Genomic DNA, 14,456 nt, shown 5'->3' on the forward strand with positions numbered 1-14,456 from the left:
TTGATTCCTCCAAAACGCATTCAATAGCCCCATGAACAATGACGTCGTACCGACTGAAATGAATGCAGGCCAAGCTGTCGTAGCTTACAGAGCGGTATCTAAATTATGGGAGAAATATGTCCAAAGAAAACTTTCACTGAAAAGAGAAAGCACTCAAAATCGTGTAGATTCATAAAATGTTGTCCAACTTTCGGTCTCCCTAAAAGAAGAAAACTGGATGGATTACATCTCAGTCAGTCAGTTTTTTGGAAAAAAATATTGCGTTTCTGAGGAAGAAAATAACCGCGTGTATGTATGTCGTCTGGAAATGGTGGCTGTGGTCGTGGTCAGTGGCCGCGGTAGGGTGCCTGGGGACAAAAAAGGACAATGTACCCGCGGTTATTCGATGTCGGCATCATCTCCACATCTTATATAAACCCCTACCTCCGTCCTACACATACCTGTTCACATTCATTCATTTGACTGATTATGACTGTAGTGAATGAAAATGAATTTCCTGTCATTTGAATGAAAATGATTGAAAGATTCCGTCATTTCAGATGAATGACTGTGAATGAAGGATTTTTCAGTCGTTTCATTTTTCACTCTATGCTTAATGCATGGGGCGAAGTAAGAAATGAAGTCCGATGAAGTGAAGTGAAATGAAATGAATTTGAAAGAAAATGGCTGAAAATCTTCAGTCCGAAATCGGGATGACTAACATTTGAATGAAAACTGAATTTTTGAACGGGTATGATCCTATAATGTTAATGTCCCCACAGCTTCCTCGGCCACTGGTCGTGGTGATGGTGAAATGAGACGGCGACGACGACGACTTGTGTGTTGTGACAGCTTTTGACTCTGACATTTAATTAAATGTCGACCAGTTTGTGCATGGCCTGGAGAAAAGCTGGGTCTTCTTCGTCCAGAGATTTAGCAGGTTTCTGGCTCGCACAAGATCTGCATATCGTTTTCATGAACAGAACAGAACAGAGGCCGCTCCATTACATTTCATTACTTGGATTACGACATTACAAGTCAGTTTTCGGTATAAGAGAGATAGAGCGAATGAGAGATTGCTGGTTTATAAGAGGCGAGAAGTATTCATGGGCGGCGGAAGGAATAGTGGAGACAATGGGGAACCTTAAGGTGGGATGCCTCCGCCATAGATTTTTAGTCTCACTCTACCCCTGTTTAATATCTTTAAGTACAGATTTCTAAAATGATATCAAGTTCATGAAGTTTTAAATAAATACATCTTTTCATACGATAATGTAAAGTTAAATTTTAGTAGTGCAAAACTATGGATTAAAAAAAATTCTGAATCAATTTGCCATTTTTTTCGCAATAAATTTCTTTAAAAATGAATTCGCTATTGTTTCAAATCGATGATTTCCGTGCCAAAAATTAACTTTACAGTATCATATAAAACGTTGTAAGTATCTCAAAACTCGCGAAATTGATTCCATTTTAGAAATTTGCATGAGGGCGAGTGAACAGGGGTGGAACGAGGCTAAAAATTTATGCCACATCAAACACCGTCATCCAATGGCACCTTAATAAAATTAAAAAGAAGGGAAAATTCCGGGACATTATATGTCCCCCGATGTCCCCTCTGTTCCGTGGGCCACTGGAAGTGATGGATGGATGAATGTGTATGGATCGATATGATGGATTATGGATTAAGTCTTCATCCTCCCTCCTGCTGAGAGGAGGCAAACTTTAAGTTTTAATAAGTAAGCTCGCTCCAGCCCGTCCTGGTAGTGGGTGGATGTGGATTGGATGATATGGTTGGATGGACGGACGGATTACAGTCAGCATAATCAGGATCATGACACGTGATAAAGTAAAACTTTGTACGAGAACGTATTGAATTTAGCAACTTATGCATTTGGGTCAAAGGTGATGTAACAGAATTTCAAAATTTCAGGCAAAATTGGGCGAATTTTTTAAATGCATTCAGTTGAGTACTTTTGGATAGGTGTGGCGCGTGGTAATTTGCACAAAGCGTGTCCACATCTTGGCTTCACGTTCGCCTACAAAATTGCAAAAAAATGTACAATTTATTGCGAAAAATAGCTAATTCTGCTTTTTTGATTTTCGGTAATGTCACATACAAAATTGCGAAAAAACACCCTTTTTTGAAAAATGAGTAATTTGCAAGGTTATTTTCCATTAAGGTCTCAATTTGTACGATAAATTGCAAAATATTGTACAATTTATTCAAGAAATTGCAAATTCTGCTGATTTCTGTCTATGAAGTTCCAAATTTTCACATAAGCAGGCACAAAAATTCGTAAAATGACTAATTTTCTTGTGTTGTTTTCGATTTAAGGTCACAATTTATATGCAACGTTGCAAAAAAATGTACAATTTATTTCTAAAAATGTCAAATTTTCATATTTATTTGTCCTCCTGTTTTTTAGGTCACTGTTCCAACAATGGCGAATACTACGACGCATACCCGGTGAGCCCGATGATGGTGCAAGGCTACCCGACCGTGTATTACCCGATGCCCTATCCCGTCGACTGGAACGGGGTGCCGATCCCGTACCCGCAGATGATCGCCGTCCCCCCACCCCCACAACAAATCCCCCATCCGCATGGGTCTCATATAGAGGAAGTCGTCGAAAACAATGTTCCCTGCTTACAGGTAAGTTTCAGTTTGTGAAATATCGAAATTTTTTGCAAAAAAATCACCTTAAAAGTTGTTAGAATGATTTCAAAAATATTAGAGGTCCCGATTTTGCACAAATTAATGTCAATCGATGACAAATTTAAGTAGTATGAAATTTGCGAAAGATACGATCTCACAATGGATACATTTAGCAAAGATTTTTGCATCCGAAGAGGAGTAAACGTGCCTTAAAGTTGTCAAATTTTACACTTTCGAAAGGTACCACTGCACTTTTGTTTAAAAAATGTAAGGTTTTGATACCGTTTGAGCAAAATAAACACATTTTACAAATGATATTAATCATTAGATTACCTATATAGGCTCCATCAAAATTTTACACTTTCCAAATTTACTACAGGACAGGTGTCAATAACTAGTGTTTTCTTTAAAAAATGTAAATGTAAAGCTTTGATCGGGTCTTCCGCAAATTACATGCGATCAATTGCAACTAGTTTGCCCAAAATCAGAGAACATCCGCTGACAGGCCTCCATTGTTAATTGCCTTCTCCACATTCGTAAGTTATTAAAGGTCGAAATTTCCCATTTTTATGAAACTCTGGCCTTCACCTGAATTTATCATATTTTTGAAGCAATCCTAATTTCTGATTGATTTTTACGTTAAAAAAACCAGCAAAATTTCGCAATCTTTTTTTCCATTCATCAAACAAGATCTCCTTTACTCTAACGATTATCCCTTATTTTGCAGGGTCCCGAGGTGGCCTCGCCTCCTTCCAGCGGGGAAAGTCACGGGAGTAATAAAAGTGACACACTTTCACCCACCGACTCAACCCTCACGTCGTCAACGTCATCGTCATCATCCTCCTCGGAAGCGGAACAGTCGCCACTCTCCTCCCCGAAAGATCAAGGCTTATCATCATCCGAGTCCAAGACGATGACCACCACCAGCACCACTTCCGGTCCTGGAGATATTCCCAACAGTGGCAATTCGTCTTCATGTGTGTCAGACGAAAAGTCGTCACTAACGCCACGGGAAGGCTCACCTCCCAACAAAACTAATGAGTCGTCGGTAAAAAAGGACGCTAAGTCTGGTAAGGAAGCTGCCGGGGTGAAAAAAGAGCAGCAAAAAAGCAAAGCCACCAGCGGGGATAAGGATAACAACAATTTATCAAAATCACAAAAGAAGACGGAAATTACTTTATCATCAGTGAAACCTCAATCCCAGCCGGGGATAAAGAAGATCACCTCAAGTAAGGACATACCTGTTCAGATTCATTCATTTAATACTCAATGACTAAATTCCTTCATTATTCTGTAAACTCATGAAGAAAGTGAATAATCTTTTCCAAATTTCTGAATGAAGGGATAATTTTTCGTATTTTTTTAAATTAATGAATAATTTCATTCATTATTCATTTTTCACCTTGAAGTATGTAATAAAACAAATTTAAATTAAAATGAACAAATATTGAATAATTAGTAAATAATTATTTCCAATTTTAAATAAATGAATGAATCACGAACAATTTTTCCCAATTTTTAACTTGAATAAAATCTGAATTTTTGAACAGGTACGAGTAAGGATTCCACACCACCGACGACTTCCTCCTCATCATCCACAATGTCATCACCACCCTCATCAGCGCCCGTTTCTCCACCCGGCGCTACCGGACAAGCCGCGCCTCTTCCTCCTCCAGTGACCACGTACGCGTCCGCGGTAGGAAACGCGCACCAAGGTCAAAGTCAAGGTCAAAACGTGATGCCACCACCACAACCACACCCACAACAACAACAACATCTCCACAACGGACATTATCAACACCCTGGTCCACGATATCACCACCAAGGACCACCACCCCCACAAATGAGTCATCACGGACCACCCCCACCACCGAACGGGTATCATCACCACGGTCCACCACCACCACAGCAGCAACAACAACAACACGTCATACAGCAGCACCCACTTCCTCCACCCCCGCATCCCATGGCGGGGCCACCCCCACCACCGTACGGGCATATGTATCATCCCCACCCGCCACCCATTCCCGGGGCCGGGTTCGTCTACGGACCTCCCGTCTATAATGGTAAGTCCTGGTTAAAGTGAAAATTAGAAGGCAATTTCACGCAGGCTTTCGTAACTTGGTAAAATCAGTGGAATAAATTTTGTATCGTAATTTTACAAAAAACTAGGCGCCCTTGATCTGAATTTATAAAAATTTGGAACCTAATTTTGGTTAGAAATATGAGTAAAAGTTTGTAAGTTTATGGGATTTACGGATTTAAATTACAAAGTTATCAAGGATTAATTCCCGAGATTTACCCAATTTGAATAATTCGAGGCAATTCACGAAGTCCTTAGTAACTTCGTAAATCTTTCAAACTTTTACAAAATAAAGAGACACCTTTGATCCGAATTTACAAAAATTTGGGAGCACTTTTCATTCGAAATATGGGTAAATTTTGTTACAATTTTGTAAGTTTACGGAATTTACGGATTCTACATAGTTACGAAAACCTGCGTGAAGTGCTTTCTCCAATTAGAAATTAGTTACTTAAATTTACGGCATATTCTTCTTCTCCTTCTTTACACATTTTTTGTGGGTGGTCTGGTGTCTTGCCAAAAAAAATTAAAAAATTCGCATACCCATTTTCACCGAAAACTAACCAGCATTGCAAAAAAAAATTAGTATTTAAACAGAGTGATTTAAAAATATCATTGCTTTCTTCGTGTCTGATCGTGAGTTGTTTTTTTGGGGGTGATAAAAAATAATCGGCATCATTTTAACCACAAATTCTGCAACTTTTAATTTTGCGAAATGGTTTCTAAATTTGTACTTTTCTCCGCGAAATTAATGTGCACAATTTGCTGTATGTATGTACTTACACCACTTAAAGAAACCCATTTGCACAATTTAATGCATTGCACATTTCCCTCTCCTTCAAGGACTTGGATTAAATTTAACCACTTTAATTGTCCTGTCACATTAAATAAAATGTGGTCCATTTAACTCAAAGAAAACCCGTTTTACTTTGTTTCTTGCGCCGTTGAGGGAAAGTAAAATATCGCTAAAATGGGGCTTTCACTTTCTCCTTCCCATCCATCGTACACACAAACAACTCGCCAAAATAACATACACGATACACAAATAAGCCACAAAGTAAAACCTTGTCACCAGTTTTACTTTCTGTTGTTCAGAACCCTGGAAATTTTGACATTTTTGTTTTTACAGAAACATACATGAAACACAACACACGGCAATTGTTTTAAGGAACATTTCCACCTCAAAATTGTCACCGGCTAGTTTTGCTTTCTCCTGTTTTAAGGAATTGACATCTTCTGGGAATTTTGACACTTTGTACAGAAACGTAAAATGCATTGTTTTTAAACGGCAATTGTCATTTTCATCTCAAAATTTCACGAGGTTAAATCATGTCACCGGTTTTGCTTTCTCTCGTTTTAAGGGAACAAAATCGTCCGGAAATTTTGACACTTTTTATAGAAACATACATGCATAAAACATTTTCCTAAGACAAAAATTGTTTTAAGGAACATTTCCACTATAAAATTTCATGCATGACAAGGTTAAATCTTGTCAACGTTGAATTCTCAAGTTCAGGAAACAACAATCTTCTGGAAATTTTGTTCAGAAACATGAAACACATTCCTTAAACGGCAATTGTCTTAAGGAGCATTTCCACCTTAAAATTTCACAACAAGGTTAAATCCTGTCACTTTTGACTTTCTCTCGTTCTAAGGAACCGACCATCTTCTGGAAATTTTGACACATTTCTGACACGATCAGTCGTTTCCAGGAAGATTTCCACCTTAAAATTTCGCAACAATTATTTCCCCCGAAACGGCGCACCTTTTGCCATTCGGAGCCAATTACTTACCTCGAAAAGCGAGTTAAAGCGTCCATTACCCGAGGGAAAAGTGACTTCCTGTCTGTCCAACAAGTTTTATGACGCTATATGTACATCCATCCCATTACGTGGTGCTAGATGGGTGCCAGTTTTATGGACTCGGTCGTGAAGAAGAGTAAGTAAAAGCTCAAAAACAACACCAACCAGCCAACCTACCTTCCAGGCAGTGGCCGCGGAAGCCGTGGGGACATTGGGGGACATTGTCATTGTAGGATGGTGGGAGGGAAGAGTTCATATCGAACAACCGTGGGGACATTGCCCCTCTGTATACACGCTTCCGCGGCCACTGTGTAAACATGAATTTTATCCAAGTTAGCCATACACAGTGACCGCGGAAGCCGTGGAGACATTGACATTGTAGAATAGGGGCCATACCTCTTCAAAAAGCTTTTTTCATTCAAAATTCAGCCATCCCGATTCCAGAGTGAAGATTTTCATTCACACTCACTCATTTTCTTTCAAACTCATTTCATTTCACTTCATCCGACTTCATTTCTTACTTCGCCCCATGTATTAAGCATAGGGTGAGAAATGAAATGAGTGAGAAATGAAATGAGTGAGAAATCCTTTCATTCACAGTCACTCATCTGAAATGACGAAATCTTTCACTCATTTTCATTCAAATCACAAAAAATTCATTTTTATTCACCATCATTCTCTATCGTAACCAGTCACATGAATGAAAGTGAACAGGTATGGATAGGGGAGGAAAGGGTTGATACAAGATGAAAGATAATGCCGACATCGAATAACCGTGGGGACATTGTTGCCCCTCTGTCCCCATGACAGCTTCCGCGGGCCCTGCTTCCAGGCACCTTTTACCTACCGATCCAGTTAAGTAAGTCGGGTGGGTTAAGTACGTTTAACTTAATAGAAGTGGATCCTCTCGAAACTCTTGCTCGCTCGTGGAGGAGGCAGGCAGGATGGAAAATTCCGAGCTGTTGCAGCTGGCTGGAGGCAGAAGATAGGCACTTAACTTACTTTTAAGTGCAGTTTCTCCCCCCTTTGTTTGTTTTTGTTGTTGATGCTGCTCCTCTCCTCTGCTGGCCGATGGTTGGTTTGGTTTGGTTTTGTTATTATGGCGTCTTTTTCATGGACTTTCTCTTCTCCTCTCTAATTTTAGAGATCAAGTTGAATGGAAAGTCCGGTGCAGGGTTTCACTTATGACGAGTTTGCTATATTTCTTGTATTGGAAAGTTAGAAATTTGAGGTGCAAGAAACTCCAAGAAAGTGCAAAAAACTGCTAAAAAAACTGCAGCAAACTGCAAGAAACTGCAAAAACCTACAAAAACCTGGAAAAAACTACAAAAAACTGCAAGAAAATCCCGAAAAATAAAAGAAATTGCAATAAATATGCGTTATGAAGCCATATGAAGTATAACGGCGGGGAATAGTTTCTCGCACCTTGCATTTCAAAATAGCTACAAGAAACCACTTTCTTTCTGTTATTTCTTGTACCAGGTTAATTGCCAGCATTTAGTTTCTTACAGCTTTGTTACATTTATCTAACTGCAAGCCACGCAAGAAATGCAAGACACTGGGATAAAGTGGGAGAAATATGCGCCGTATGAAGTTATTTATAGTGGCGGGAGGCAGTTTCTTGCATTTCTCACAGGTCAAAATTATTTTTTCCCTGCAAGAAACCACTTTTTCCCCTTATTTCTCCCAAATGGTTACTTTCACCTACCCGAAACACTGCCGTCCTGCACACCTTTCTCCTCCTGCAAATTGTTCTCCTAGTTAACAAAACTTCTCCTTCTTTGCATCAATTTTCTCCTGAAAACAAAGTGTTATTTTATATCGCGACCAGAATGTCGTGAATAAATTGGGGTTCATCTTGTTTGGCTCGTCACTACGAGTCGTTGGTGGGTAAAGTCCCGTTAATTTATCACCAATCCAACTTTCTTGTCCGCTTTGCCAACAAGATTTGGGATTAAGACAGGCTTACAAAACCAGAATCTTGGAGAAAGTCTTGTTCTCCTTCATTAGTTCCAGGTTGGCGACGGTTTTAGAGAAATGCGGGTTGGTGGTGGTGGTGGGAAAGTGGAAATCTGAAATACTTACGGGGAGGTGAAGTAGTAGTTAAACTTAAATCTGTGCAGACCCGATAAACATATCGGGTCGTGGTGATAAGCTGGTATGACAAAAGACTAACTTTTCCAAGGTTTTCTAGCTTTTTAACACAATTTCAAATTTTTTAAATATTTATTTTCAGGTGAAAGTTAATCGCCTGCTCATAATTTTTCCTATAAACATGTCGACATACATTTTAGGTAAAAACCTAGAAGAATGATTTGGCGAAAATATGTTTATCTGCAGCGACGAGAAAAACGCATCTCTCAATAGAAAGGTTTGACAGAGAAATTTGCATCCTAAGAGGAGAAAACGCGTCTTAAAGTTGACAAATTTTGCACTTTCAAAATTTGCTGCTCGTTTTATCCTCTTGGGATGCAAATATCTCGGCCAAACGTGCGCATTTGGAGCTCGTGTCTTTCACAAACGTCATACTAATTAAACTTAGGATCGACTGACACTAATTTGACAGTTTACAAATTTACTGTAGTTATTAGTACAGTTTTGGTTTAAAAAAAATGTAAGACTTTGACACCTTTTGAGTAAAATATACGTATTGCGCAAATAATATTAATTTGTTAGATATGAAGGGTCTATGCTAATTAAATTTGCGGTCAATCGACACTAATTTCCTCAAAATCGGAGAGCATATGCTGGAGGACCTCCATTTTTATTAGTCATTACCAGATCTATTCAGGGCCAGATTGTTTTTCGGGTTTGATACAAAGTACAGAGCACAGTCCATCAATAACTGGAGGAAGAAAGGGTACAATTTTCTTGCAGGTTTATCTTATTTGTTGTACATCTCTCTTGTTCTGAATTGGATTTGGAGATGAAGAGAAAGCAGATTATTTGTTTCCTGAGAGGAAATCTATGCAAATCTGCTCCTTCCTCTTTCTCGTCCCACTTGTAAATCTCCTCAGAGTGAAAGCTTTACCTTTGTCTTTCTTGTCTTACTTATCCTGGATTAGAGTAGATTTCTCTGTTGGAAGGAATGATGATACGAAACACGTGGAAATTTTGCATTTCTCGACGAATATTTCCCTTGGCTTATCAAATTGTTTATCTGGGTTTATTAAACCTTTGTTAATTTTTGTGTTAACAAAATCATGGACTTATTTTAAACATTTCAAATTGAAGGATACAGTTTGGCTAAAAGTCGCATTTTGAATCAATTAATCTTGGACAAACATACGCTCAAAATAAGGTAGTAATGAATCATTACTATGCGGAATGACTATGTGGCTCTACCACGTCGGTTACGATTTGTCGTAGAAATGGTAACAGTCATTTCAGGGAAATTCAAATTCATTACCAAATATTAAGGAAGTCAATACCATTATGTATTAAATTTGAATTTCCCTGAACTTATTATTACCATTTCTGCGACAAATCGTAACCGACGTGGTAGAGCCACATAGTCATTCCGCATGGTAATGATTCATTACTACCTTATTTTGAGTGTAGAGAATCTAGGCGACTTAATTTTGATGACATTTACCTCTGCGTACCAATGTCGTTCGATAAGCTTTCATATCAATTTTCGTGGGTATCGATAAGCAGATTTTCATTATAGTTGGAATATTTTAAATTTTAGCAGTACATTTTCTGGTAAAAATTTAATGTCAAATCAAAAACTATGCAAAAATCAGGCAGCATTTGGACTTTAATTTTAATAGGGCGCATTTTTGTATAAACATTTAATCGAAAATTTACAAACCATCTAAAAATACGCACAATTTACTCGAATGATTATTCAATTTAATTCCAAATTGTGTACCTATTTTTTGTATCAACATCAAAACAATTGCAAAAATGGGGCAAATATTTAACACAAAATTTGTTTGTTCCCGTACCAAAATCAGTTGCCCCATTATTTCTCAAACTCTCGATACTTCTCTGGCCCCTTAAATTAAATGAAGAACATGACAAATTGGGACCAAAATTGGGAAACAGTTTGTTCTCGCGTCGAACGAAACAAGGGAGACAATTCTTTCGCCGGTCTTTAAATAAAGCGAGGAGAGAAAGTAGGAGAAGGCAGAGGAGGGGATTAGATTAGATTTAAGCAGGCCGGATTCTAATGGGATGATTTGAATATCACATAGATTTATAAAAAGAGAAAGCCGTAGAAAACTTCCAATTTCCTCGACTCTTTTGCATTCCTTGGTTGCAAATTCTAATTCTAATTTCGTTCTCTTCTCCACCACCACCGCTTTCTTGCAGTGGCCGCGGAAGCCGGGGGGACATCGGGGGACATCGGGGGACATTAACAGGGAGGGGTTAATATAACATGGGCAGATGGTGGGGGCATCGAATAACTGTGGGACATTGTCCCCAGATGTCCCCACGCTTCCGCGGCCACTGCTTTATATTTATGTATTTGAACAGCCTGAATTTTCTCAGTGACCGCGGAAGCCGTGGGGACATCTGGGGACATTAACATTATAGGATGGGGGGAGGGAGGGGTTTATATAACATGGGCAAATGATGCGGACATCGAATAATCGTGGGAAAATTGTCCCTCTTTTGTCCCCACGCTTCCGCGGCGCCTGATCTCTTCTCTTAGTAACACATTCGAGTAGTAGGAATTTTGGAATAAGAATTCCCCGAATTAAGGGAGAGAAATACAAATGTTGCTTTTCTCGACTTTCTCCTTCCACTTCTGACTTTTAAGTAAATTCATCCATCAGTCTGTCATACGCTTTCCGAGGAGATTGTGTAGCAATGAATTGCCAGCTTTCTCTTTTTCTATACTTTACTCACTTTCGGCTTTCGGAAATGCAGCTCTCAAAGTGGAACGGGAGAGGAAAAGGCGTGGGTGATGTTTCGGGGCACCTGAACTTTTCGGATTAGTTATTCTTTCACCTGGTTTTATTTACTAAATATATGCAGTTTCTGAGGGTAGTGAAAGTGCAAGATTTTTACATATTTGGACGCTTTTTTGTACCACTTTTGATGATGTATGCAGCCGTTTTTGCACTCATTACATAACTTTTTGGACTATTTGTACACCTTGATTTTTTTGCAGTTTCTTGTTTAATGAAAGTGCATTTTTTTTTTTTTTTTTTTTTTTTTACATATTTACATATTTTTTGCACAACTTTTACATATTGATGTATTACGCCATTTTTGCACTCATTACATAACTTTTCGGACTATTTGTACACCTTGATTTCTTGCAGTTTCTTTTTTAATCAAAGTGCAATATTTTTTTACGTATTTACACATTTTTTGCACAACTTTTTGATGATTGATACCGCCATTTTTTCATTACATAATTTTTCAGATAATTTGTACACATTGATTTCTTGCTTAATGAAAATGCAAGATTTTTACATGGTTGCACATTTTTTTGTACAACTTTTTAAGAGTTGATACCACAATTTTTTCATTAATTCGACAACTTCATAAATTATTTTTACACCTTGTTTTCCTCACTAAATGGAGATTCTTTTCTGATGAAAGTGCAATATTTTATCCGTTTGTTGTACCACTTACTTTTCTACATATCTCAATTTTGACATTTTTCCATATTTACCATATTTTTCCAGACATGACGGTGGTGGTGGTGGTCGTAAGTGTGGAAATAATGAAGTGATTATGTAACAAAGTGTGCTTTCTCTTTGTGGGCGTGTTATTTGCTCGAGTGGAGAAATTCAAAGATTTGAAGTGCATATGTACATGTCGTGTCACAATATTGGTCCCGATAGAGCATTTTTCTAACAATGGGTATTTCGGCGAATTGTTCCTTTTTGCTTTCACCTTCGACGCGACATCTTTATCTTGAAGGAACGGGTCGGTTGCGTAAGTGCACATATCATATTATTATTTTCGACAGAAAAGTGCCCCCATTTCCACCTCGTCGTCCTCGTTCACTTCAGTTTCTCGACGTATTCCACCTCAAATCGAGAGAGAAAGAGAGAAAGTAATGTGTCATATTAATGCTTTTTCTCACCCGTAGCTCGCCTACGTAATGTAATATTATAGACCAAGAGTGAATGCATTTGAAGGGAATTTGGTGGAATAGGAGAGGAGGAGGAGGAGAGCAATACAGAGCGTGAATCAAGATACAAAACTCACTTTTGTTTTTGAGATAACAAGTGTTAGAGACATCTGGGATTACTGAAATTTGTATGTACCGTACCCAGATAGTCAGGGAACAGTTTGCAAAATAACTCTTAGTTCTGTGCATCAACATGCCCCCACTCCCCCCCACGGAGTGCGAGGTAGCCGTAAAAGAGTTTTCCAATGATGAATTGTACCATAAAAAATTGTTAAGAAACTGGCGACAATTGAATTCAATGCCAGTTGAAGCCATAAGTCCAGTGTATTAAATGACACTAGCATAAAGAAGCAGGGATCATTGGCTGGAGTTCCACCTCCACCAAAGTGGCGTCCAAGATCAGCTAGGATCGAGGATGTGTTGTACTATATCGCAAATTTCATCAATAAGGAAAATCTGTCATGACAGAAAAGTATCCAAAATGTTGGGGATGAGTCAGGCAATAGTTTTTAGGGTCAGTCACTCTGACCTAAATAGATTAAAGCGGAGGAGGACCATGTGTACGCCCCCACGCATTCTTACATCATGTTTTTCAAAGCAACTTCGCGATAACTGAATGAAAACTTAATTTCCAGAAATAAATTTTGTACTGAAATTACTCTTGACGAGTCGCATGACATTATTCAGATAGATTATTTTTGATTTTGGTACTTTAAGCAGAGATTTTCAAGCGGACTGCTCGGGCGCTGAGTGGGTTTTGGAAAACTTTTCAAAACGAGTGGAACAAAATCACTCCAAAAAAGTGTCAAAGGTGATAATAGTGTGGAAAAAGCGACTGCACCTCGTTAGACAAACTAATGGGCTACACATTGAAGCAATTTACAAAATTCACAAACGAAAAATGAAGCTGTAGAAAAATAAACTAAAGTGAGTTTTGTATCTTGATTCACCCTCTGTATTTCCACGTCCACGTGGTCGTAGTACTTTCTTTCCTGAGTAAATCGTTCAGTTGGGAAATGGATTTTTCGAAATGATTGATTCCTAGGGAAATAATAGTTGGAATACTTTTAAGGAAAATTCTACATTTCGTTTCACCCAGGTAAGGAAATGAGGCAATATAATTATTTTACAAATGTTACAAAATATCGAGACTCTCTTGATCTACAAAAATTTGTAGGTTAATTCTCCACTGAAATATTTACAAAAGTTATTAAATTGATACGGATTTTACAATGTTACGTATGTATATATGTAAAAGGCCTGTGGGAATTCGTGTTGATGCAATTAATTTAGGGTGAAAGTATGAAAATCGGCTTGTCGAAAATTCCCCTATTTTTCTCTAACGTGCAAAGTTTCTTGATTTATATATACGCATTGCTTACTTACTTACACGGTCAGTCAAGGTCAAGTCAGGACTTGAAAAAAAGAGTAAATATTTATGTATAACGTGTCCATTTAGAACTGTGCACCAACTTCCATGCCCCATTTTTATATTATTTTTTGGATAAAAATAAGCCTTTATTCTTAACTTGACACATGAATACGTGATACATGAATATCCGTTTCACCTTTTTCATAAAGTAGAAAAATGTATGGGGCTCATGGCATGAAAAGAGCTGATATACATGATTTTAGTATGTTTATTCTTCTGCGTAACAGCGATATATTTAAGTACATATATGCGTTAATAAGGTGCGTTTTTATACTTTACTACCAATAACTTACGCCAGTATTATGGTTTATAACTATGGCGCAAATTACCAACACATCTTCCAACACATTATGGAAACAAGTATAAATATTTTCAGTCATAAATCTCCCCTAAATCCAATCCTATTC

At 38.1% G+C, this 14,456-nt stretch overlaps 1 protein-coding gene across 3 annotated transcripts in view; it reads left to right on the plus strand.

The window, feature by feature from the left end:
• LOC110854211 (protein piccolo) overlaps window positions 1–14,456 on the plus strand; it is a 200,524-nt gene that overhangs the window by 172,630 nt on the left and 13,438 nt on the right. For all 3 annotated transcript variants that reach the window (XM_035854739.1, XM_035854738.1, XM_022102618.2), the window contains 3 exons: window positions 2,406–2,632; window positions 3,363–3,864; window positions 4,186–4,701. In XM_035854739.1, coding sequence (XP_035710632.1) covers window positions 2,406–2,632; window positions 3,363–3,864; window positions 4,186–4,701 — 1,245 coding nt within the window. The remainder of the gene's footprint in view (window positions 1–2,405; window positions 2,633–3,362; window positions 3,865–4,185; window positions 4,702–14,456) is intronic.

The sequence above is a fragment of the Folsomia candida genome, unplaced genomic scaffold (assembly GCF_002217175.1).
Source record: "Folsomia candida strain VU population unplaced genomic scaffold, ASM221717v1 Fcan01_Sc009, whole genome shotgun sequence".
In the NCBI taxonomy this organism is placed as follows: domain Eukaryota; kingdom Metazoa; phylum Arthropoda; class Collembola; order Entomobryomorpha; family Isotomidae; genus Folsomia; species Folsomia candida.